This window comes from Bombus affinis, chromosome 7 (genome assembly GCF_024516045.1).
Source record: "Bombus affinis isolate iyBomAffi1 chromosome 7, iyBomAffi1.2, whole genome shotgun sequence".
Lineage (NCBI taxonomy): Eukaryota > Metazoa > Arthropoda > Insecta > Hymenoptera > Apidae > Bombus > Bombus affinis.
Window position 1 is genome coordinate 10,372,950 of NC_066350.1, and position 25,871 is coordinate 10,398,820.

The 25,871-nt window shown below is 34.7% G+C and overlaps 3 protein-coding genes across 21 annotated transcripts in view; 2 read left to right on the forward strand and 1 right to left on the reverse strand.

Moving 5' to 3' along the window:
• Nucleotides 1–141: 141 nt before the first annotated feature.
• On the forward strand, nt 142–4,819 carry LOC126918948 (nucleolar protein 6). Of its 3 annotated transcripts, XM_050727560.1 has the most exons (13): nt 142–237; nt 326–367; nt 491–940; nt 1,011–1,479; nt 1,551–1,835; nt 1,916–2,189; nt 2,260–2,554; nt 2,637–2,861; nt 2,922–3,356; nt 3,443–3,606; nt 3,675–3,928; nt 4,003–4,412; nt 4,511–4,819. In XM_050727560.1, the coding sequence occupies exons 2-13, from the start codon at nt 350–352 to the stop codon at nt 4,754–4,756; spliced, it is 3,525 nt and encodes a 1,174-aa protein (XP_050583517.1). In that variant the 5' UTR covers nt 142–237; nt 326–349; the 3' UTR covers nt 4,757–4,819. The 3 variants fall into 3 exon arrangements, with proteins under 3 accessions (XP_050583517.1, XP_050583518.1, XP_050583516.1); XM_050727561.1 differs by lacking the exon at nt 4,511–4,819 and having other exon boundaries at nt 149–367; nt 4,003–4,161; nt 4,240–4,366; XM_050727559.1 differs by having other exon boundaries at nt 151–367.
• Nucleotides 4,820–4,939: 120 nt separating this feature from the next.
• LOC126918954 (centrosomal protein of 120 kDa) lies at nt 4,940–9,325 on the reverse strand. 3 transcript variants are annotated; one of them, XM_050727569.1, is made up of 11 exons: nt 8,846–9,325; nt 8,392–8,539; nt 8,060–8,315; nt 7,315–7,989; nt 6,936–7,237; nt 6,595–6,838; nt 6,418–6,538; nt 6,226–6,329; nt 5,864–6,145; nt 5,472–5,800; nt 4,940–5,394 (listed from the first exon to the last, which is right to left on the reverse strand). In XM_050727569.1, exons 1-11 carry the CDS (start codon nt 8,895–8,897, stop codon nt 5,064–5,066), a joined length of 2,844 nt encoding a protein of 947 aa, XP_050583526.1. In that variant the 5' UTR covers nt 8,898–9,325; the 3' UTR covers nt 4,940–5,063. The 3 variants fall into 3 exon arrangements, with proteins under 3 accessions (XP_050583526.1, XP_050583527.1, XP_050583528.1); XM_050727570.1 differs by having other exon boundaries at nt 8,392–8,593; nt 8,846–9,324; XM_050727571.1 differs by lacking the exon at nt 7,315–7,989 and having other exon boundaries at nt 8,846–9,308.
• Nucleotides 9,326–9,453: 128 nt separating this feature from the next.
• The window catches only part of LOC126918977 (casein kinase I), a 60,228-nt gene continuing 43,810 nt past the window's right edge, over nt 9,454–25,871 (forward strand). For 5 of the 15 annotated variants that reach the window (XR_007711487.1, XM_050727626.1, XM_050727622.1 and 2 more), the window contains exon 1: nt 9,456–10,886. Coding sequence is in view for 14 of the 15 variants with exons in the window: in XM_050727626.1 (XP_050583583.1) it covers nt 10,661–10,886 (226 nt within the window). In the remaining variant the exon portion in view is untranslated. Of the gene's footprint in view, nt 10,887–25,871 lie in introns of all 15 variants that reach the window. The other 10 variants (XM_050727623.1, XM_050727630.1, XM_050727633.1 and 7 more) reach the window with 6 other exon arrangements.

The window sequence follows — 25,871 nt, forward strand, 5'->3', positions numbered from 1 at the left end:
GCATTTTAATCATTTATTTTTTTATAAAGATTATTGTTAATAATTGATATAAATCTATATTTCACTTAATGGAATGGTTAATTATAAATATATATCGTCGTTTATATCTAATTTGGAAATTTAAAAACGTCGATATTACAGTATTGGCTATTTAACACGCACGGTGAATCAAAGATGGTGCTAGTAATAAAAAAAGTAAATCCACTCACGTGGACCAACGAGGTTTGAAACTATCAAGTGAGCGTGTGAAATATTTTCTTAAACATTTTGGGTTAATCTTTTATATTATATTAACATTATATTATACATTATATCACAATTACAGCTATTAAAAAATTGAAAGATAAACATGAAAATACCTTACAAGGTAAGTATTTATGAAAAGAAATGTAGCAATATTCATATAACCTAAAATATTTATACATTTAACATCATAACATTTCAAGAACATTAAGCCACTAAATAAAATATATAAACTTATGTATCTTAGGCAAATATAAATGATTTTTTAAATCATTCTGGCAATTTGGCGTTTGAAAATGATCACCATTCTAATGATGAAATTGATGAAGACAAAGACTATGAAAATGAAGAAAGTGAAGAAGATGAAGAAATGGAAAAGATCAAAGATATTAATAAAGGAGGAAATTTGCTCTTGGTATCTGACAAAAAAAGAAGGAAGGTTACCAATGATTCTACAGACATTTTATTAAAAAAGAAAAGAAAATTAGACAATGATTTATATAAACCACCAACTGCTGAAGAACTAAATCAACTTAGGGAAACAGAAAATTTATTTCATTCCAATTTATTTAGACTACAAATAGACGAAATGTTAAATGCAGTTAGATTTAAGGATAAATATAAAAATTTGTTTGATATTTGGTTTAAAAAGTTTAAAGGGACTATTGAATCCATAGAGGAAACAGAAGAATATGAAGTATGTAGATCTATTTAACCAGAAAACTTTGAAACAGAGCTTTTATGTAATTTATATTTTATATTTGTAGCTTTCAGATGAGGAACTAGGGAAAAAATTGAACATGCATATTCCAATGCTTAATGTACCAAAAGTAGCAAAAGGAATATTTAAATTTCTTAAGCCAACAGATATTTCTATTATAGGATCTTATGTATTTGAAGCTGCAGTTGGTTCAAATATCACTGTAGATATATTGATTGAAATGCCTGCCAAGATGTTCCAAAAACAAGATTACCTAAACTATAGATATATAAAAAAGAAAATGATATATTTAGCATACATAGCATCTAATATTACTGATGATATTGCAGAAAGCAAGAGATTTATGAATGACACATTAAAGCCAGTTTTAAAAATTGTACCAAGTGGAAAATTAGGTACCAAAATTAATGTATTGATACATATATCAGCTCAAGAAGGAAGTTTTAGATTAAGTAGATTTTTACCAGAAAAGAATAATGTTAGACCTCAATGGTTTTTTGGAGAGACCAAAAATAGTATGTTTCTGATTTTCTTCTCTTACTTTTTTTACTTATACTGTATAATAATCATATTTTTATAATTATAGTTACAGAGAATTTTGTACCAACACCACATTATAATTCAATAATTCTTCGTGATTTAGTTATGAAAATACATGCAGAGAATATGAAAATAATAAGAGAATATCCAAATATAAGAGATGGCATTATTTTATTGAAAATATGGTTAACTCAACGTGAATTATTAAAAGGCTATGCAGCTTTTAATGGACATATCATAACAATGCTTATTCTATATTTATTATCCATAAAAAAGTTAAACACATTTATGAGCAGTTATCAAATAGTTAGAAATGTGTGGAATTATTTAAGTATGTAACATTCTTAAAGTATAAATATTGATAGGTTTGATACTTTTATTACTATTAACTGACATCACTTATTTTACCAGTACACATTGATTGGTGTGAATCTGGAGTAAGTACGAATCAAAATGAAGAGAGTAAAGATAGAATTTTGAAATATCATGAGTATTATGATTGTGTATTTTTGGATAGCACTGGTTATTACAATATTACTACAGATCTGTCTAAAGCTACATATAGATGGGTACAAAAAGAAGCAGAACTTTCCTTAAATCATTTGGACAATGCACATGCAAACAGTTTCCAATCACTTTTCATGAGAAAAGTACCATTTTATATGGCATTTGATCATTTTGTATGGTAATTATTTTTACAGCTTATCAAAATATGTAATTCATTAATTAAACAATAAAATTAAAAAAATGCATAGGTTTAAAGGTGCTAAAATGTTAAGAAATCTAGTAAATATTAATTCAAGTGACAAAGATAAACTAGATTATGGTCCCAATTATCGAGCCCAAGCAATAAAAATTCTTTGTAATGCTCTTAAAGGAGGACTGGCAAATAGAGTACATCAAATTTGTGTATTACCGAATAAAAGTTCAGAATGGAAATGTACAGGGAATAATTGTGATGATATTGGGAAGATTTTTATTGGGTTAGAATTAAACCCAGAGTATTGTTTTAATATTGTTGACAAAGGACCTGAAGCAAATTTACCAGAAGTATGTAAGCTTTTTAAATATTAATGGGTATTATTGCTTCTTTTTCTATGTGTATATGATATAATAAGTTTCATTATTCTAGGCCATTGAATTTAGAAATTTTTGGGGTGAAAAATCAGAGTTACGGCGATTTCAAGATGGAACTACTCGAGAAGCAGTAGTTTGGTCGAAAGGCAAAACATTATCAGGAAAAAGATTAATATGTAAAAAAATCGTAACATTTTTATTAAGAAAAAAATTAGGTATACCTAAAAAGAAATTTGTATATATTGCGGGTGAAATGGAAGAACTTTTACAATTGCAGAAGGTAATCATTTTCAGTACATTTTTATCTATAAAAATATATTAAATATTTTGTTTCATTTAGGTAAAAATAACGCATTTCACTTATGGAACGGGAGAAGAAGCAGCACTGAGAGTAATAAACGTATTCAATCAACTTGAGAAAGATTTAATGTCTCTTACAGACATTCCTTTATCAATACATGGGGTACAAGGATCTAGCGCGGTTTTTCGATATACGGACGTTTTCCCACCACTTGCAACGATTTATCGACCTGATAATCAACTTATTAAGAAATCTAAAAAGGGTTTGACATTATCAAGAAATATAACTGAAGCACCTAAATATGTTTGTCCACTTGATGTGAGCTTGCAATTATCAACTAGTGGAAAATGGCCAGATGAGTTAGAAGCTCTTAGAAATACAAAAGCCGCTTTTCACATACAAATTGCAGAATGCCTCAGAAAACAATATAAGTTAACGGCAGAACCAAACTTTTCACATATCGATGTATATAAGGTTATTATTTTTAAATATTATTTTTTCAACAAAGAAAATAATATTAAACATAGATGATTCATTAAAAAGTAGTCATTTTTTGTTAGGATGGATTTGTGTTTCGGTTAAGAGTGGCACATTCAAAAGAAGTTAGTTGCTTGAAACAGCAAATAACTGAGGATGGTGTTATACAATATAAAGATAACGAAAAATCAATCGAATTAGAAAATAAGCTATTTGAATTACCAAAGCTAACTAGTGCTTTACATGGGTAAGGTTGATTTATCTTAAAAAATTATTATGCTTTAACTTAGTAATATGATATTATTTATATGGTAGCTTACATAATCAACAACCATCCTTTGGACTTGCATGTTGTTTGGCAAAACGTTGGTTATCCGCTCAGCTGTTAGATAATTCTCATATGCCAGATATAGTAGTTGAACTACTTGTAGCTTCAATGTATTTAATACCTGCACCATACAGACCTCCTCAAATGCCTCAAATAGCATTCTTGAGACTCTTAGAAAGTTTTGCAAGGGGTCATTGGAATACAGATCCTGTTATAGTAAATTTCAACAATGAAATGTCTAGTAAGTATTTATTTTTTTGACACTAAAAATTGTCAATGTATTATCCGTGTTTATAATATCATTTTTAAATATAGAAGACGAAATAATTGCCGTGGAAACGCTTTTTGGATCATCTCGTGATTCTTTACCACCACTATTTATCTCTACTCCTTATGATCAACAGAGATCATTATGGACTAAAAAAGCACCATCTACTCTAATTTTAAATCGCATTACAATGCTGGCTAGACAATGTATAAAGTTATATGAACATCAATTTTTTACAAAAGTTCTGTTAGATTTCAAACCCTTATTTAGGCCACCACTTACAGAATATGATTGTTTGATTTACCTAAAACCGTGTATGGTTCCTAGAAGGTTACAAGCAATTGATGTTAATGATTCATGCCCAATTGTTGAATGGCACCCATATAAACATCATTCAGCCCAAAAGATACCAATTGTAGGTTTTGATCCTGTACAACATTTTCTAGAAGATCTTAGGGTAAGTTTTTAAGTGATATTTCACATAATATTAATATTTACTATATAGTTTGATTTTTTAATCATTATCAATATTTTTCTTTTCATATTTTTTTTTAGAATGGTTATGATGAATTTGCCTTATTTTTCCATGATACCTATGGTGGTACAGTAATTGGAGTTTTATTGAGACCTTCTGCATTAGAAATTAAGGATCTCAAGGTTTCAAATATAAGTGGCAGAAAATGTAATAATAATAATGAACTAGCTTTAAATATTTCTGCAATCATACAAGATTTTTATGTTCTTGGAAAGGGTCTCGTAGAAGCGATAGATGTTCGATCTAAAAAGTTTTCTTTAACTTGATTTTTTCTAGTATAAATAAATTGTAATATACATTTTAAAGTAAAGCTTTGTTTTTTATATTAATTGTTTTATAATATAATTGTCTAGTACCTACTTTCTTATCTTGTATAAAAATAATTATTTTCCATACAAAATAATTTAATTATGAAACCATAATTAAACATGAATATAGATAAAAACCAATTATATAAAATACATTTATTTCAATAAATATATGTGTATATATATACATATAAAAATAATTATAAAGTATTTTATATTGTACTATGATATTGAAACATTTTAAGGTATAGTTTATATAAAAGAATTACTTCATCATTAAAGATCTGATTTCATTATTTAATTTCATAATAACTGTATCGTCAATTGTATAACTTCCTGTTTTTAAAAGGGAATCACGTTCTTCAACTAATGTTTGCAATCTTTCATCCTGTTCATCTGATCTTTTTAATATGCCTTTGTTAGCATTTTGCGAAATTTTTGAGCCTACAGAACTTGGTGTAAATACTTGAGAATAAACGTCTTTTTCAATGAGATATGCTTTTGGCTTGATTACATCAATTTCTTTCTGAATTTCATTTAACAATATTTGATCATTTGTCAAGGCAGTAGAATCTGCAGATAATATTTCTTCTAGGCTAAAGAAAAAAAATAAGATATTTTTAGGACGTATTAAATGTCATTCATGTTGTACTAATATACGTATTGCACATACTCTAAGTTTTGTAATTCTTCTTTACTATTTTTAATTTGAACTTGTATAGCTTGTTGATGTTCCATTTTCATATGATGTATCTCACGAACTGCTTTTGCCCATTGTTCTTTGAAAAAAGATTTACTTTCCTGTGCATTTTGTAATTTTTTTTCAAGTGTCTTTAACTCTTGCAATAAATTTGCTGTTTGATCCTGTGTCAAAGAACCTTTGTGATAAGTTTCCAACTCTTCAGACTGTTTTGATACAAGCAATTGTAATTTTTCATTTTCAGTACTTAATTGTTCAGTTTGTGTTTCTAAAGCTGTTTTCCTCTTTTCAAGAGCATCAATCTAAAAATATTAAGATTGTATAATTTAATTCTTATTTATAAGGGTGCAAGTGTGTTTATAAACCTTTGTCATAAGTTCTTCTTGAACCATTTGAAATGACTCTTTAAGCTCGTGTAATTTTGTATCATATCTCCATTGCAAATCTTCGTTTGCTTTAATTAACCTAGTTTCTTTTTCCAGGCTTTTCAATCTTCGTGATCTTAAGTCTTCTGTAGCATTATTTAAACTATTTGCTAGCATTTTACATTGTTCAACGCTACACGCAAGTTTTGTTTCTAAATTTTCTCTATGTTTTTGCCATTCCTGACTTAGTAAATTTAAATGACGATCTTCCTTCTTTTTTAACTAAATTATAAAAATGAATGATAGATCATATATATCTAAAATAAAAATACCTTCTTTTCTATAGTTAGATGTAATTTTACCTCAACTTTAAATATTTCCATTTGTCGTTCTTTCCAAGTTTCTAACTCATCCACTATTTTATATGCTAAACTATCATCTAAGATTGGTGGCCCTAAGTTTTCATCTAATTCCAAACCAAATATTTTGTAATGTTATATTCTCATGCATAGATGAAACAAATTAATAAAAAATCATGTACGTTAAAGACTTACTAGGAATGGTTTTTTTAATCCTATAATATGGACCATAATCTTGTAAATTTAGCATAACATCCAAGTTGCCAATATTATTATGTTCTATATCATACAATGGTATATTGTATTGGTACTCCATCTAAAATACATTTATTTAATGTATGTAAGTGTAAAATATAATTTCTAATGCATTACCTTATTTTGACAAAATAATTCTTTTGTATTAATTCTACTTTCAGATATACAAGTCTTAGTACTTCCTTCCACTTTATATATACTAATTTTTGGTGGGAAATTTAGCAATAATTGTTTAATTTCATCTGTTGCTGATATAAATTGTAATTTGCACCCTATATTTTGTAATTTTACTTTTTCTCCTAATGACGCTAGTATTTTTGGATGAAATGCTGAAGTAACTTCAGTTTTTGGATGATGGAACCTATATTAAAGAAAAAATATATATTTAAATAAAAAAATCCCTTTCATAGTATAAAATATTAATTTTAACTGTTACATTAGTAATTAGTAATTAGTACCGAATTTCCATATTTGGAATAATTAATTTTGAAGATATTGCCTTTATTGCTATCAACAAAATATTTAAATAATAACAATGATAAGCCTCTACACTTTTAGAGGAATTATCGATATTAGATTGACACAGCAGTGTGTCAACCGAATGTGAATAAGTAGCTTTAACAGGTTGATCTCTTACAAGATCATAATTTAAAGTGTGTTTATTTATATTATTGCATCCATTTGGGGGATTGAAAATTTGAATTCCATATTTTCTAAAATCACCAGCAGGATTTCTATGACAATCTATTTCACTATAATTCTGAAAATTACAATTAAATACAATGAATATTAGTTCTAAATGTTGCTACTTTATTATCTATTCCAAACAAAGCTTACTACTTGTCTTAAGATATTCTTTAATTCCGCAGAATTAGGAGTGATGAAATCATTGATCATTGCATTTGAAGTATCCATTACTACACTTGTTTTACCTACATATTGCAATTTTAGCTGTAAATCGAGATACGAGTCTCTACATTCTATTTTATTATTTTCATTGAAATCTGCTTTACATAAACAACACCGCTGATTTAGAATACTACTATTATTTTCAGTGATTTTAAGAAATTCTTCAATATTATCAGTAGGGATTAATGGTTGCAAATTTACTTCCGATTGACCTAATATATGATCTTTATATTTTAAATATATGAACAGAAATGGTTTTAGTTGTAAATATTCTTTGAAAACTTTTAATGAACTTCTGATCCTTATAACAATTTTTTCATTAAGTGTCCAAATATCTCCATACTCTTTTTTACTTTGATTAAAATATACATCATTTTCTAATATCTTACACCAAAAATATAAATTGTTTTTCATATCTGTATAATATCTCGTTGGTAGCAAAGAATCTACATATGCTGCAGATATAGCAGTGATATTCATTAAAAAGAATTCATGACAAATATCTAATGGACCTAATTGTATAAGACGTTCATCACGTAACAAAATTGGTGTTACTTTATTAGATTGAACATTTGCTTGCTGACATTCTTCCAAATTTTTTAACTGTAATTTCATACCATAATTTTTGCATTATCATTATTAAGCATTTATTTAAAAGTAACAAATGATTTACCTCTGATTGAGCATTTACTGATGTAGCTTCTAGATCGTGGATACTTAAGGCAAGAAGTAACTCAGGTTTATGTATTTTGAGTTCACTTTTTAATCCTGATAGTTTATGCCAATTAGCTTTTACATTATCAATACCACTTTTAGCAAAAACTTGGGCAGATCTTAAACTAAGTAGAAGATACCCTAATTTTTCTTTGATATCATTACTTTTAACAGCAAAGCATTCTATTTTTAATGGAACTTGTCCTGATCTCATCCTATAAAGTTAAAAATTGTGTTTTAGTAACAAATATTACAAAGTATTTTGTAATAAACATTATATATGATACATACTTTCGTAGTCTGTTTTTATCTACTTCCCAAACCAAATCATGATCATATTCAGGATTTGAATTTGGTTCTATTATATCAGTTTCCAAGGAATGTCCATTTAGAGTTGCAACAATTAATGTAGGTAGCAGAATTTGTTCAAAACCTTTGCCTAAGATTGTTAACAGTAAACGTTAAGTTCTTCTAACGTTTATTAAGTAACATGCTTAGGTCATATCATGGAATTATTGAAATTAAAACAAAGTTGAAATTCAGAGAGAAATACATTTATTAATATTAAAAAAGCAAATATATAATGCAAAATTATAGAATTTTATCCACTACAAGTCATTCTTAAGTAAATATATTAAACAATTAGTTTTTCTACTATATTTGTATATTATTTTATGTTACATTATTTCGCACAAGAAAGATTTTATAAATAAAAGGTTAACAAGTAATCAATCGTAAGATTTACCTTCTTTTATATTCAGTACAACTCGAACATCAGAATTTGCTAATTCCTCCATTGCATCATAATATAATAAATAAAAATAATTAGTATAAAGTGAGCAAATATTTAATGAAAATTAATGGAATCCGTAAAATTCGAATTGGTTACTATGGATACGTAGGTATTTAATAGCATAACATTTTATTTATCGCGTCAATGTTTCACGGACGGCTTATAAATTACACATGACTATATAATATGTATTATTTACACAATTAATAACATTGAAATCTTCATAAGATTAGATTCGCCGAAGCCCTCTTGAATTTATTTGAAAATTCAAATAAACGCCATATTAGTGTCACTGAATATGAATATAGATAAATAATTAGTCGTCCAAATTGGTCTGGTAATAAAATTGAACACCGATCTAATATTAATTTTTAACTTATTTTATCAAAATCATACAGAAAAATACACATAACATAGAAAAATTAGTCATAATCGTGAAAGAGTTGCAAGATATAAAGAAGAAGTTAAAAAATTATAGACGTATAAGAATGGAGATAGTTTGGAAAAGAGGGCGTCGGCGTCGATAGACTGTTGAGAAGCGGCGTTATTTCGTTTCAAGTTGGCAGCACTGTCAGCCTCGTAACAAATCTCACCTATGTCGAGTCGAGCGCGAGAGACAGGAGCGTAAGCTTGTCCGCGATCGTTTGTCCGCGTTCGACAGGTCTTTCAAATAGCGTGCGTGTAATCGGTGGACGGTAGAGCGTAGGGATATAAATTGTATTCGTATAACCAGTTCCGAAATAAAAGTTTGTTGGAAGGCCTGGGGAGCGAAAGGACTGCGGAGGGGACTGCAGTTAATACGGGGCTTGTGTGTGGGCATATAATAGCCGATCGGGCATACTGGTGACACGGCTGCGGATTTTTCCTTCGGCAAGAAGGAAGGAACATACGAAGCTCGCAAAGTGCATGTGCTAGTGTGCGTGTCACTATAAAAGAGTTCAGAGCCACTTCGGCGGCGCTCCCAAATCATACTGCAGAATTGAGTCTGTGGTGGTGAGGCCGCGGTACTATCGGGCCACGATTGAGTACGATCACGATCGCACGCGGCAGGGCCGTTTGTAATGGAGGAGGTTTCCGAGTGTATTCCCGTGCGACAGAACAGTCACGGCGATGCACGCCGTATTGACTGAGACGCGATATTTATCGTTGACTATTCCCCCCGGCCGGCCGGGCAAGAGAGGCAGGTCGAAATTGGTATGGAATCGTCCAGGGTCCTCGACACGACGAACACTCGCTCCCGTCTGTGATAACCACTAGCCGCTTAGAAAGAGATAGAAGAAGGGAGAAAAAGGAAAGAAAGAGAGATAGAAAGCTGTTGTGTATTTTGCGCGTGTGTGTTCTCCTCGTCTGCCCTCTTCATTACGTCTTTAAGTGTAAACATTTCTCGAAATCCGTTTCGAGGTTAGGATAGCATGGGGATTGATCCCCTGAAGGCATCGACCGACGAACCGTGACACCTGCGACTCGCGTCGTGTACGCGGTGTGTGCTTTTGTGTGTGCGTGCGTGTGTGTATTCCTCCTTAGGAAACCGCTGGGAGTTATTATTTTCCATCGGCGACCATCCAACGGGACGACCAAAGAAGAAAATATGTCAAGAATGGGGATCGATCCCCGACGATTAAACGCCGTGCATCGTTTACATCATTAATTCGACTAATACAAGACTAACATCGGCAACGTTTTTTTTTTACCGTACAATCGACCTTTTCTGTCACGTTTAAACAGACTGTCGCAGATTACTCTGCCACGACAGAGGACACTTGCACCATGCAGAAAAGAGACGGTCGAGACACACAGCTACAGCTCGCGCGTAGCTCTGAACGCGAACAGGAAACGACCAAGAGGATCTCTCGTGGTAGCGGTAATGCTACCAGATTCAACGCGTATTCCTCAAGGTATAGTGTCACCTCCTCCTCTAATGTACTCATGGTCGGTCCCAACTTCCGTGTCGGCAAGAAAATTGGATCTGGCAACTTTGGAGAACTTCGACTCGGTGAGTTTGATTGTCTTTTCCTTTCTTCTTTTTTTATATTCTTTATTATTACATATCTTTCTATATGTATTTTTTTCGTTTATTTTTCGATGTACGTTTTACATATAATACACATCATAAATAATACACGTCATGTTAAAACGTTCGTCTCCGTCAATAATATTCGCGCGTGAAAGTGACTTTTTCAATGGCATCGAACAAAATGGAGCCACGTAAAAGAACACCCCGTGTGCTGTCGTTAGTAAGCAAGAAAGAAATCCTTCCTAACCTTTCCGGAGCGGTTCGCGTTACGGGAATGAACGGAACCTTGAAGCAACATTTCATTCCGATCGATCTTAATGGAATTCGTTTCAGCTGATCTCGCTTCGACTCGCCCGCGAGATCTTTCATCCTGTTCGGTGCACTATCACCTTATATTCTTTCTATCTTTTCGACATTTACGTTCTCGAAAAATCGCGCACGCCACGAGTGCAAAGCCATCGTTTAAATTAATACTAGAATTATTTTGCAGCGGTTAAAATACCCAATTTACAATTTTTTTACAGAAGTTTTATAAAGTTACAGCGGTACATTTTTCAGAATTTTTTAATGATCATTTTTTTACAAAATATATAGACATAGATTTGCTTTTTTTCCTTATTACGTCATTTTCTGTATATCTTCCATTTTGTTTACTTCAGTAACACATTCAGAGTCTTTAACGTAATAATATGTTTTTTTTTTATAACTAAAGTATGACCAAGGACCTTTTGCTCGATAGATTTTTCTTTTGTAATAGAATATCTTGTAATTTATAAAATTTACTTCTAAAATTCCATCCGCTTTATTGCCAAATGTATTACCATCAAGCAAGACAATTTATTAATTTATCAATACAATACCAAATCTTGTAACTCGTGATTTATACAATTTTTGTTAATAATGTAATAATTTAATTGTACAAGAATGCCAGGTTAGCCACTTACCAATGATTCCAAGGAAAACACAAATATTCCCACTTGTGTGAATTAAAAATAACAAATAATATGAAACATGACGTTCGAAAGTAAAATTCACCAAATTTTTCTCTCAATCGCGCAGGCTTGCCATCTTCTATACAATACTTTATTTTTGTAAAATTATCGCGAACGCGTTAACAACAATGACAATGTACTTCAGCATTTCGACTTGCATCGGTATCGTCCGAAGTTCAGGTCTTACTGCGTGACGTAATTCTCCGACGATAAATTTATATCTTTTATCTATGCTAAAAGAGAGTGTGCATCGAATATAAAGATGTTTATGTCCGCCATGGCCTCCCTGGCGATTTTATTACGTGCTCGGCTCGCACGTTCCGCGAAACGGTCGAACTTTAACATACCAATTAACGTACCACGCGCATATGCATTTTCGCACGCTTTTAACTATGAAAAAATATCGAGTATTATCGATGGTGCGAAGTTAAACAATCGACTCGTCGATTTGTTTGCTATTCCGCCACGTGACTCGGGTTAAACGAGCTTCTTCGATAAACATTGAATTTTACCAGGTATAAATGTTTTATGTATAACCTCGCGACGAGCCAACTGTGCGTCGCGATGCTTGCAACTCCAACAACTTGTATAAACTTTTTGCTCATTGTCTTTCGTTTCGCACGCAGTCATGATAGCTACCGCTAGTGATGGACTGAAATACGTCGCAAGCAGGTACGAAAATTTAGCCAATTGAATTAAATCGTTCGGTCGAAGCAAATTCGAAGCTTCTATAAATATCTTGAAACAAAGAAAGAAGCGGCACTTTCAAGTAAAATAGGACCTAAACCTTTTGAATTTTCTATTAGTGAACCTATTGAATTTTCTATTAGTACTTTGGGAAATAAAAAAGAAATCCTCTATTTATCGTTAGAATCCTCTTTTACGGCTATGGTTTTTAATTACCCAGTAACGAACGCAAACGTAAAAATAGAATTTATAGGAATTCTGTTCTACCTGATTTTTTGAAATTTGCTAGAAGAATTCAACAGAATGCTAATACCTTCCTGACTCATGCGATTCGATTGCAATTTCTAAGGCGTTCGACTCGTTCAAATGTCGAAGTATGTACATAGTTAGAAGTAGATTTTCCAAATTTGCGACTACTTGTTCTGCGATTTGAAACCCACTTGTGAAGATCAAATACATATTTGGCAAATGATATAGCGAACGAATTTTGAGAATTAGATTTGATTCGGATCTCACGTGAATAATTATATACAAAGAGGCAGTACCTGTTAATATTATTCTACGTATCGCGGATGTTTATGTAAATCTACATTTGTACGGATATAATTAACACGTTGAATGCCACGCCAGTTTTACAAGATTTGGCCGTGGCGCCACGATGAATCTTTTATTATGCGATACATATAATGCTGAAATATCACCTATAAGAGATATCTTACGGTGTATAATCATCATTTTCACTTATTTTTTGCGATTATCAATTATCTCATAATGTTTCTTTGCGTTGCTAAATAACTGTTCTATGTTGTTACGTTCCGGAACCTACCATACACCATAATCCAACCCTCGGTCATACTTAACGGATCCGTAATAATCCTAAGGAATCATTACAAGATTTAGCAACTTTTATTTTACTGCCAAGGCCCTTAATTACCATTAAACATCTTTCTAATCGAAACGTTCCTTAGGGTTTATTGTTCATTAAGATAAAACATGGAAAAAGTGGGTTTTTCCCATGTTCGATAGCCAGTGGTGGGGGACGCGCATAATGGATCTATATTTCATGTATAAATAAAATTATTTTTATATTTATACTGCATTAATTTCGTCTCCCCATTGTAGTAACGATGGTAATAATAACAAATTTATAACTATTGACATTTGTTCAAATTATGTATTTCTAGTAATCTTGGTACGCCGGTCATAGGTGACCCCCATGGCATTCAGCGTGTTAGAGAAATGGAACTTAGGTAGACATTTGCTTCATCCACTAAATATTGTATCAGTTATAAAGTCACAAAATGATAGATCTTTTTTTGGAACATGTTATGTATACGAGTGGCGAGTTTTGAATTGGAAAAAGGATTGTGTTTAAAAAGTGGAAGGAATCGAGTGTTCCATAAATTCTACGGGTAAATTGAATATCCTTTGCTCTAATGGAAACACACCTGGCCGTGGCTGGCACAAAGCTTCGTGTTTTCAAAGAGAACGAATTAGGTAAACCTTTAAGCTACTATCTTGGGAGATTAGGAATATTGAACTTCGAGGATCGGTGTTGAAATCCAATAGGATCGCACGAACAATAATTAAAATCGTGATTCATCATGCGAAAATGCACTCTTTTTTGCTTCTTTGCTATCTATCAATTCTGATTAGAGTTTCAGATCGATAAGAACGTTGTGCATTTCCTATTTTTCTTACATGTACTTTATGAACTATATATACGACAGTTCACAAAAGTATTCCAACATTTGTAGAAATCTTTTATGATATACGTACATATTATTATATGTATCGTACAAAACATTTTGAAATTTCATTAGCACTCTTATGAGACCCGACTATCATGATTATATTGGTAAAGTTGGAAACAAATCTGGGAATATAATATAAAAATTGCAAGATATTTGACGTAAGAAAAATATTTAAACAGTCAATTATCTAGTATATTAATAAACCTCGATAATCAGTGAGGTCATCTTCCATACTTATTATATGTTTAAGATATTAATATAAGTTTTTGCTAAACATATACGTATTCGCAATAAATATATCGTAACTTTTTGTATACATTTTTAGATTAGTTTCACATTTAAAAATGTTGTATGCGATGCGTGCAAAGTTCATGGGAAATGTTCAAATATCTTTACGAGTTACGGTAGATACAAATGTAATTTAGATAAATAAATCTATCTGCTGATTGTGTCTCGATAGGAATATCCGGTCGATCTTCAACGGGATTTGTAAAAGACGTGGCTTACACCAATAAAACTTAGACGATATTAACTGTGTAAATATTGCAAAAGGAATAGGGTCTGTGTCATCAAAGTATACGCTTCTCGAAACTTCAAAGGGGATATTAGGGGACAGAGGATAAAAGGGCGTCTTCCGTGACTCTTTTCCTGTTGTCTTTCGGAAATCACTAAGCGCTCCGACAAATAACCATCTCCTTTTGCGTTGCATTAGGACGTGTTTACGCACTATCAGCTGAATTATTGCTCAGCTGGAAGTGGTCCCTCGCGCTGGCCTTATCGCCGTATTGTGCACAGTTATTCGATGTATATGGAATTTACAATTCCATCGTATCGTTTAAGTTTCGCGCGCTGCTTCGATATCTCTCAAAGATTCCAATATGAAACTTCAGTTTACGAGTCGTTTTTATAATTAATTAAAGGGACTGCTGCGATCTGGCGGCGTGGCTCCAATTTCTAGTAATTCGAGTAAAGCACAACAGAAAGCAATTCGAAATCAATCAAAGTCAAATCACCTTTTGCGACATGCTATAAATTCATAGTTCACTTTTGAATACGAATGCCATAGTTGAAGAACTTGATAAGTCACGTTTCTCGTTCTCTATGCAAGAGCAATTTAACAATTCGATATACATTGTCGATCAATTTCACGTTAAACTTGTCTTTTCACTCGATTTGGGAATTAAATTCTTGTCGTTTATAAAATATTTAATAACGTTACTTATACGTATCTATATATGAACTAACGCTAAATAAGTTAAACTAACGTAACTAACTAAAGTAATATTATTCGTTTGTTACGAAACATCGTAGATTTTTCGTGACAAGGACTCGAACTATGAATTTCCAACGTTAGAGGTTAGTAGGTGATTTTCAAGAATTGCTTTGCTCGTGTTCTTACGAGAATAGAAGAGGGAAAGAAAGGAAAAATAGAGCGCACGTTGTAAGGTTTCGTTACAAAGTATGATTCAAGCATACCGTGTAATCGCGTGAAATGGTCGAAGCCTGCATTCGAGAACCGCTGACGCGACATCGCGAATAGACAAGAATGTTTAGAGCAAACGTTCCTTCGTCGACGTTACGAATTAGCGAATAGTCGCCTATTCGAAGATATTTTTCTATAGACGCACGATGAGCTTCTTGTTAGCACGCCTTTCCCCGAGTAACGTTGTAATTTCGAAACGTGTCCCACAAGTATATGTATCTTGTATCGAGAACATAATGCGTGAGTGTTATCGGGACTGAAAAATTTTAGGCTCTTCCTGTGATTCATCCCTGAAAGATCAGCCGCGTGTGAATTCCCCATTTAGTTCTTCTGCCTGGATGGTTCCCTCGCCTTGTACTCGATTGCTTGTTCGGTCTCTTGTTGCGGTTATTACTGTCCGAAGATTCCGGTTTTCAGTTCTCCCTTTTGAAAAAATCATTTGTGCGTCTCGTTGGCGTTATTCAATCCTCCTCTTGGGAATCAGTAGCTTCTTTTTTCTTTTCTTCTGGTCGATCAGCTGATAATATGAGAAATGAGATAATTTCGAATAAATTATATCGTGAAATTAGTTGAACGGACTCAAAAAAGTGCAAGCGCAGCTGGTTTTAAATAGAACTTCATTCACCGTTTCAATCACAGTCCGTATTTTTCCGCTGTTTACAAAAACGGTATTAACGTGCTTTTGCCTTATAACCCAGTAAGTAATTTACGAAGAAATTAGAGTTGATTCATGAATAATCGACGACAATTACAGTATCTATACACGTATGGTAATATGATAATAGAATGACGTCGAACCGATATTTAAGCATTAAAAAAGCAATCGTTTGATTGTTATCAATCAAACTCGTAAACACGCTATAGTAATGATTTAGCGACATTATCTTTTGATAAGTTAGCGCTAGTATATAAGCACGTTCGGTTCGGTTCGGCTCGGTTCGGTTGCATTTAAAACGATGCTTGTCGAAGGCGTATGACTCATTCTTAATATTAAAGCGTTTGTCGCGTGGTTGCGTTCTCGTTCGACGGTTGCACTTTACCGAACGCATCGTAACTACGCGTTCCCTGTGTGTTTGTCGTCGACGCTTTTTTTGCCAGGGTCTGACATTCCGATTCGTTTCCCTCCCGTCGGTGAAACTTCGTATCGATTTGTGCACGGGCCAAGTGGCCGATATAAATAATCCGTGATTTAGAACTTCCATAATTTATAGTCTTGTACGGATTCAAACGGTGACCTTAATAACGTCCCGAGGAAAGTATCATCGTCCTCGCAGACGCGAATACCGAGTTCGCAAAGTCGAGTCTCCGCTTGATTCCCTAGTCGATTCGTCTTAGGATCTATGTACTTGGTCGATTGGAAAGGCTTTTCGTTCCAGCGTTCTGAATAATGCCATTATACCAGAAGATATTTTGCAGTATCGTAAAATCGTCAATTGCATCGATCGGGTTAACCGTCTGGAGTCGGCGTTGCTTTACATTTGACTGATTTCATAGGTAGCGATAAAGGTACATTAATACCGTCGGTATTATTCGCGGACATTCATCGTCCGATTAAGTCATCGAAGTGTGAAGCGTTCCTTTCCTGTCGATATTATCGAACGTGTCTAACAATCGCGCCGTCACATAGCAATCGTTCGATTTATACCGGCAGTAGCTCTATTTTTCGGTGTAGCTGTTCTTCTTTATCTCTGTTTTAATTTTCTCTTCTTAACTTTAGACTTTGTTTACAAGTAAAAGACAAATGCATTGGTACCGTTGGAACGTAGAAATAAAAAGCGGAATAAATACAAACTAAATGCAAATTATCAAAAGTCTTCGTCTTTGCCTTAATCGCAGCAACTTGTCACTTGTTTTGCGTTAGAATTCTTATACAGTTCTTGGGTGTGTTAATACATTTTTTGTGAAATTAATCTCGCTTCGCAGTACTTAAATCACAAACGATTGACGAACGATATCGTCCATTATCTTAATGCAATGGTCGTGCCGAGGAGCACGCCATCAGGTTTTCCTCTACTCCATTGATACTAATTGTAGATTCGTACTTTGAATTCAGCGTTGCATGTTCCGCCTTCCATTGATGCATCGAACCATCGGGTATTCTTCGGAGATTAGTTCGTTGCCCGTTTCATTCGAGCAGGAACAAAGTTAGCTAATAAGCACGATACAGTCGCGTGACCACAAAAAGTTTGCCGTTGTGATTATCACGTGGTCGTTAAAATTCTTTTGGCGAAACCAAAAATTTGTTAATTCCACCGTTACCTGTCGGATACTCGACGTATCGAATGATGTTCGATCATATCGTTCTTCGTAGAACCAGATTGCTTTATCGCGATGCAATTCTCGATAAAGATTAATTGGGCTAGCACTACGTGTATTTATGAAAAGCTATATCGTGCTCCTTCGCACAAGATTTAACGCAATTTAAAAGAACGAGTCTACCACTTTACGCGAAACGCTCGTTCTCATATCTTATATCCATCCGTTGTACGAGTTTATTTGAAAATCCATCAACGAAAACGTAACTAACTGGAACGATAGATTGGCCAACATCGGTACAGTATTCGATCTTATCGAATACCGATTACTTTTACCGATCATTTGTTTTTTTATTTCCCAACAATAATCATTCTCCAGTCCGATGTTTCGAATTCGCAGAATAATTAACTACACCTTTGTCTCTTCTTATCGTCTGTCGTCATAATCTCACTGAAATAATCCTCCACGCTGATTGTATCTTTCTAATTTCTCAATGATTGAAAAAAAGAGATTTGTAATCTACTCAATGAGACAACGGTTTTTAATCTTCAAGCGTAGAACGTGTATCAAAAAGGAAGTGCGAAACTCGACTACGTTTTATCAGTTATACGACAAACACTTATATCGTTAGGGTACGATCATCCTATCAGCAATTTACGTAAGTGATTTTCCAATGATTATAAAATCTCCAGCAACCTTTCTGTTTTCTTTTCTTTTATCACTATATTATGCGGACATTTATGCAAACGAAAATTTTTACAAATACGATTAAAAGATTCGGATCTAAGACAGGGTTTTGTTTCAGGTACTAAATATTATAACGAGTACTACGATGTCCTTTCTGGTTAAAATGTCCTATCTATCGATTCAAAACTGAAGAAAACCCAAGTTTTATCGCTTTCTCTGTTCATTAATAAATATTTAACTATTATTTGATAACAGCTTTTATTATGTAATTTTACACGAAAGATAAAAAGCATACGAGTAACTTGAAATATTTCAACGTGTTTGGGAAAATGGAAAAACGCTAAATAATAGATAAGACATTTTAACTAATTCTATATAATTTAAGCATACTTTGGACATTGTATATATTTTTATATATACTCGAAATAATAAATGGACAAAAAGTTCGCAGTCTAGTTGTTATTGTATGCAAGAACGACAGTCTTAAAAAACCATATGCCACGTGGCGTAGTTGGCGTGTTCTCTCTGTCCCTTATACAGCGATTATCAGTTTATCATCTTGCTTTAGTAGCCAGTGCCGTAGCCCGTCGGTATGGACAAGCCGTAAATGCACTTAGCGAGGGATCTGATTGGTCTACGACGTGGTCATTGTGCCTTCGCTGGCGTTTCTCGTATCGCGTGGCCCGTGCAGAGTTCGGCCAAGAGGCGTATCGGTCGTGTACGCCGTGGTAAATTGCTTTCCAAAGTGATCCAGGAGCGTGTTGCCTATGCTACGACCAGGGAAACTGGCTTGCGGTTGTTCGCGAGAACGTGCACACTGCCTCGAGCTATCTTCCGCGATGTATATTCTGCCGCATTGGCTTCCACATCGCTCAGTGGACTGTTCGCGTGGAATAACTCGTCGAGAATGGCGTTTATTGATTCAAGATTCAAGAGGCGATGCGCGACAGGAAAGAAATTTCTGTTAACGCTCGGCCCTGGTGTATTCGCTAGTGATCTTAGCCTGTGACGTTTTCGATGTTGGTTAATATGAAAAGCGATTCTTGGTGATGTACACACTTAAATGAATAAATAAGTGTAACATCGATTATGATTCTTCGCGCTGATTCTAACAACTTTGCAACTCTCTGCTAGTTTTCTCTGCAATCTTTAATCCTTTCGAAACTAACGGAACTATAGCTACATCCCAAGGTGCTTTACTTTTAGAAAGACTGCTCGATGGTTATATAACTTTTTTGATGTTACTTTCGATGAGATATACATATTATATATTGGGACATAGGATCGTTCTTCTATTATAAGTAGGTTTATACATCGTTCTAAGAATGTCTAGCTTTTTTCATATATTGCACTGCTTTATTACTATTTTGCTTGACACATGATCTGTATCGATAGTTCTCAACCAATGGTACGTGGATAATTTGTGCAATATATAGGTACTATAACAATTTCATCATCCGATAGTTCGAGTATTGTCAATGTTAACGTGTGCGGTCGTCTCAATTCTGAGTAATCGATGCTACAGATCATATGACAGTAACCTAATTAAATGTATAGTCTTAAATTCCTATGTACGAGACACGGTTTTTCTTAGCGGTACAGAAATATTTTCATGTCTATTTCGATGTTATAAAAAAGTCGAGAATCCTCCACCCGTATTATTATATTATTATCTTGATAGAAACATTTAAATTGAAATCTTATTCAAACTTTCTACCAGATACGTGCAAAACCTGTTATATTAACGTCTTCGTTGATGAAAGAAAAATTCATATCTAAAGAGCTTAAGCGTGCTTTCGCAAGCGCAAAATACATTCTTCCCGCGTGTCTTCTCCAAATATCTTTTCGCTCGTTGTTAATATTCTAACATAAACATTCTTCTCATTCACTCGTTATCCATACGAATTCTATCGTTCTCGCGTAACATTACGAAAATATGAGCGACGTTGATAGATACTCATAAAACGAATACTTTTGGTTTCTGCTGTTATCGGAGAACGTTTACAGTTTCTTGAAGATTCGGTCCGTTTAGAATAGGAAGCCCTATTACTTTTTTCAGGCGCCATGTGGTTCTCTTTAACACGACCGTTGAATTGATTTCCGCTTTCGGCGTGTCGGAGAAACGAGAGCCAGCTATAACGGCAGTTATTTGCGGGCTCCGCATGTGTGTTCGTGTTATACGTGTCGTAACAGTCGTACAGCCGTGGTAATCACTCTCTACCTCTGAACTTACAGAAGCGCACGACCCGACGAAACTTGTTTCTTTCTTTTCGTCGTAATAATATACCGCTGTTGGAAAACTCGATCAGCTGATGCGCTGACGTCATTGCGGTGTAAAGCCGTTGAAGCGATCGCGGTGTATATCTCGGCAAGCTTTCGAAATCTTAGCAAAGCCGCTATCGTTTCTTAACTTCTTCTTGGAAACTTTGTTTGCCAATTTTATCACAACTATTATATAGAATGCGCTCTAATCGACGGACCGTTATACAGGATATCCCTTGCATTTGGATTAATCCAGTAAGAATCGAGCAGAGAAATAATTCGTCGAAGTTGCATAGACGCGGTAGCGTTGGAAGATTCGAATAAAGTAACTTGCTGTTTTGTCAAGATGAAAGAAAGCTATCTATGTTGGAGAACGAATCAGATTAAAAGATACTTTGATATTAATTTTGTAAAATTTATCGTACAAAAGGTAGGAAAAACATCGAGCTTAATTATACGAAGATTATAAGAATGTCGCTCTTTTTGACAAAAAAGAATTATCTTAATGTATAAGGTACGTAGGTAAGAGTGGGAAGAATCTGTTAGATCTAACGACGTAGTTGATGAAGTTTTGTAGAAGCCAAAGATATAACCGCTGAGACGCACAATATCTTAATATTATGACAAGTAATATTTTTAAAGTCGTGACGACGGTGGAATTATTTGACAACGTAGGTGTATTGAATTTCCCAACTGCTCTTGTACAAAGAATGGAAAACATAATTTACCTTCGTCTCTCTTCTTTTATTATAATTTACAGAATTAAGTTAAACTAAAATTAAAATATCTAAAGTTAGAACATCCAGATCTATTTAAAAGCATATCGTAGAAGTGACCTTAAAACCTTTGAAATATCTCTTCCATTATATCTTATATCTATCATATTGTGTATCATATATCTTAGACGTAATACGCTACGTGCTGCACTATTCGAAACCATTTAATTTTGACTAATGAAAGTTTTCTGTATCTTCCATAATTTTCAGTTATGACTTGACCCATATATTTGTATATACACTCGTTCCTACGAACAAATCATTTAGCCTCGATTTTTATTTTTAATTTTCCTAGTGAACGCGTATCGCATTAATTGCTCGTTACGATACTCCATTTTCCTTGGTTCACGAAACGTTAATGTGAAACCGGTCGAACGAGAGTTCGTACGAAGCGTTTCAAATAGGCTTCTCGCGTTCGTTGAACAAGCTGGTTGTCCTTTATTTGGCCGGAACCTTGGTGCTCGTTCGGGGACAGGAAGTACGAAATTCCAAACTGTAGACTACAGAGCGGTGTACGTAAAACCGACCTTCCGGTTATACCTGAGGGGGTCGATCGTGCCTGTTGTTCCCACGGTCATGTTCTCGAAAAATTGATCGATCGCTCTCGAGGGTGCGACATTTGCCTAAATCCACACCCTGCCACCTTTACTTTTCGTGTTAGAAGCACAAAGAGCTTGATTCGGGCTTGAGATTAGAATACGTATCTTTCTTTTGATAATAATACGATATATTCTGAGAAGCCAAACTGATCGGCTCCTTTTTTCTTAATTTCTTAATTTTATTAATATACATATTATTATACACGTTAATGTACAAATGCGACATGTAAATATACATTCTATTTTTCAGATGTATAATCACTTGTCTAAGTAGATCCTATATATGTTATAGGATACACTGTATATACATATTTTTCATTTCATATTTTCTTTTATTTGATAAAGCTGTTACACGAACTTTCTACGATTTACCCGACACTCTAGCAATTACAGCGCATGACGCTATAATTACGTAACTTCCCGAAACTTCTGTGTGGAGTAAAGTTAGCGTTTATCTCGAAACCGGTAAACAGAAGCCAAAGGAAACTCGGTCGGTTCTCCTTGAAGCTTCTCCACGGTATAGCCCGTGTCTTTAGGCAGTTTCGAGTGACAAGGAAGTACGTTGGGGAAGGAGGGGGATATCGAGACGAACCGATCCTCCGGCGATCCACTTTCCGAACACGGTAACATTCCGAGTCATCTCGGTCAGCTGATTCACACCGGCTACACAGCTGACTCTTAATTTCCCTTATGGCGTCGGCGAACAAGGAGCGCTGCTTCGTCGCCTCGTCGCTTCGTGTCGTGTCGTGTCGTGTCTCGTTTCGTTGGTTCGTGTTGTTTCGTTTCGCGTCGTGTCGTCACGGTTGCAATTTTCTAGTGTCCGGTCGGTCGAACGACCGGTCCTGATCGGCCGGTGGCATCGATGAATTCTTGTAGCCGTGTGCCAAAGGAAACGCACACGTTCACAAACTCGAATAGCACGCACACTGCCGTACGAAACGTTGGAGGGCAGGTAGCAACCTGTCTGGTTGGCCGACTCGCTGGCTCGAGTGACTCAGGAGAACCTGATGACTGCAAAGTGAAATGAACTCGGCCCCGGATCCGGCTAGACTAGCCGCACACCGTGTAACGTCCTTTTAACGCTGCCTTGTCGCTGCCTGCCTGCTTGCTTGCCTGCCTGGCTGTCTCTCCTCTCTTTTCTGTCTCTCCCTTCTCTTTACGCCCGTGTGGGTTGGCTGTGTTCTTAGCCAACTCGGCAACGGAAACGCGATATATTTTTAGACAGCCACTTCTTCGGCTACTACTCGGACTTGACCCACGCGAGATGTTAACAGTGTCACACGCGTGTCCGTGGCTCGAATCGTCTACCTGTTCGCTGCTGCAGCTCGTTAATTGCCTCGTGATCAGCCAAGACGTTCTTTGGCTAGGGGATATAGGAAGCGCGAAACAGGCGATAAAGTACCGGATGATAGTCAATGCTTGGCTGATCATTACGTAACCGATAGGACGGATGAAACGGGACTGGCAAGTATCGTATTGTTAACCCTGCAGCATATACTTTGAATTATACACGAGCCAATCGTGTTTTTGTATTATTAAAAGTACCCATCTATTCTTTGACTTTGAGAAAAATACGACAGAGTGTTTGTCGATAGCATAATATATCGCCTCAATTTTATGGTAACATTGTTCTTGAAACATTGAAAGAACTTTTGTTTATTGAAACAAGAGTGAATGTAAATGCTCGTAATTTAAAAATGGAGAATTGAGTAGTAGCAGGGTTAAACATCGAATCAAAGTTATCGTTGATTCATCAGGCTATTCGTTGCTACTTCAAGGTTCAACGACACGCTATGCTATTGCGTTTTGCCATATATCTGCTTCTCTTTTTCATGGTAGATGTGTGTATATGTTCGAGGAAAAATTCAGAAAGAAGAGAAACGCTTGTTTATGAAGCATTTCGAGGCGGACGATTTCGCAAACAACGATCGGTTACACTGTATTTGGTCGGCTCGATTAGTGGATTAACGTTTTCGTGCTCTCCAAACGCGTTCGTATTTACTCCGTCTGGCCTGATATGTCTCATGGTTTGCCACGATTACGCACTTCCCCGGTTGTATTGTTCAAGAGATTCAGGTTGGTAATTGGTGGCGAGGCTCGAAGACGCTGTTCTCGACGCGACGAATCAACTTCTGTTAATTAACTGCCTCTTTAGAAGCATCAAAACAATTCGAGGATCGCGATGATATTACCTACCTTATTTATATTCCGTTCGACGCCCTCTCAGCCACCCTTTCGTTGAAAGCACTTCATCATTCGCTAAACGAGGAGATAATGAAAATACCAGTGTTTTATTTATTTGAAGCTTTTATTTTTTTATTCGTTTATATAAGGAATCTAGCAATTATTTATCGCGTATAAATATTGGAATTGATAGCAAATTCAAATCGATAAGAAAGGCACGGCTTGAAGCTTTAAGTATCAAACGATTGTTTATCAGAATGTTACACATATTTCGTTCTTTTTAAATTTCATAAAATTATAAAATCTAGGTGGAAGAAATAATGATATGGAATTCGTGAAATTCCTTTTCACAGCCACGATGTTAAAAAAATAGAATTCCATTATGCAATTTGGATGAAAGAAAATTGCAAAAGAAATGTTGCGTTATAGCAATGTTAGTCCTTAATTTGTTAATAATAATTCGTATGATGAATACAATTAAACTGACTGTGAAATGTCCACATTTGATTTTTGTAAAAGAAAGAAAAGAAAAGAAGGTAACGATATCTTACAATGAACAGAGATGCAAATATATTAAAACACGATCAGATCTCCAGTATATTTTTTAGTTATTAGTTTCATCGGCTCTCATCTTGCTAAACAACTATAAACAGTCTAAGAAATCTGTTCTTTTTCACTCATGAGTCGCTATTTATACCATAAAGCTAAAGAAACCGCTATAAGAAAGAGAGGAATGTTATGTAAAATTTACGATAATACATACGCAAATCGATCGAACGACTAGCAGAGAGCATAGGTTCGCGATAGAAAATGCTTTCTGGCGGAAAACTCGAGGAGATCGCGGTCGATATTGACCAGGCATCGAACCATCCATTGCGCGCAATATTCCTGTTTTCTTTCGCGACTATCGCGGCCTTCCATATTTTCTTCGAATCCTGGTTGCGTATTATCGTGCACGTGCGAAACGAAAGGCGTCAGCAAACATCGCGTGGCGTCAGAAGCTATGCGGTGGAACCGCGCGGCGATCAGTTCTTTCCCTTTTGCTCGTCGTCGTTTGGTTCCGCCGATGTTAACTTGTGCCCCTTTATCGAGTTATGCTGCTGACAATGATTTACGTCTGGCCGTGCGTACTGGCAGAGATTCCACAGTTTCACCGAGGCAAGTTGCTTTTATACGAAAATGTTATTCTTCGAGCACCAACGTTTCTCTGTTTAACGCATCCCCACTCTACCGTCAGATATCATACAAGGTGTTATGAAAAAGAGAGCGGATTGGACTTATAAA

Coding starts and splice junctions, on each gene's coding strand:
- LOC126918948 (XM_050727560.1), top strand. Junction 1,836..1,915: donor AAATGTGTGGAATTATTTAA/GTATGTAACATT, acceptor TTATTTTACCAG/TACACATTGATTGGTGTGAA. Junction 4,413..4,510: donor ATTTTCTAGAAGATCTTAGG/GTAAGTTTTTAA, acceptor ATTTTTTTTTAG/AATGGTTATGATGAATTTGC.
- LOC126918954 (XM_050727569.1), bottom strand. CDS start 8,897: ATGGAGGAATTAGCAAATTCTGATGTTCGAGTTGTACTGAATATAAAA. Junction 8,540..8,845: donor TGTACTGAATATAAAAGAAG/GTAAATCTTACG, acceptor TAACAATCTTAG/GCAAAGGTTTTGAACAAATT. Junction 5,395..5,471: donor GAAGAATTACAAAACTTAGA/GTATGTGCAATA, acceptor TTTTTTCTTTAG/CCTAGAAGAAATATTATCTG.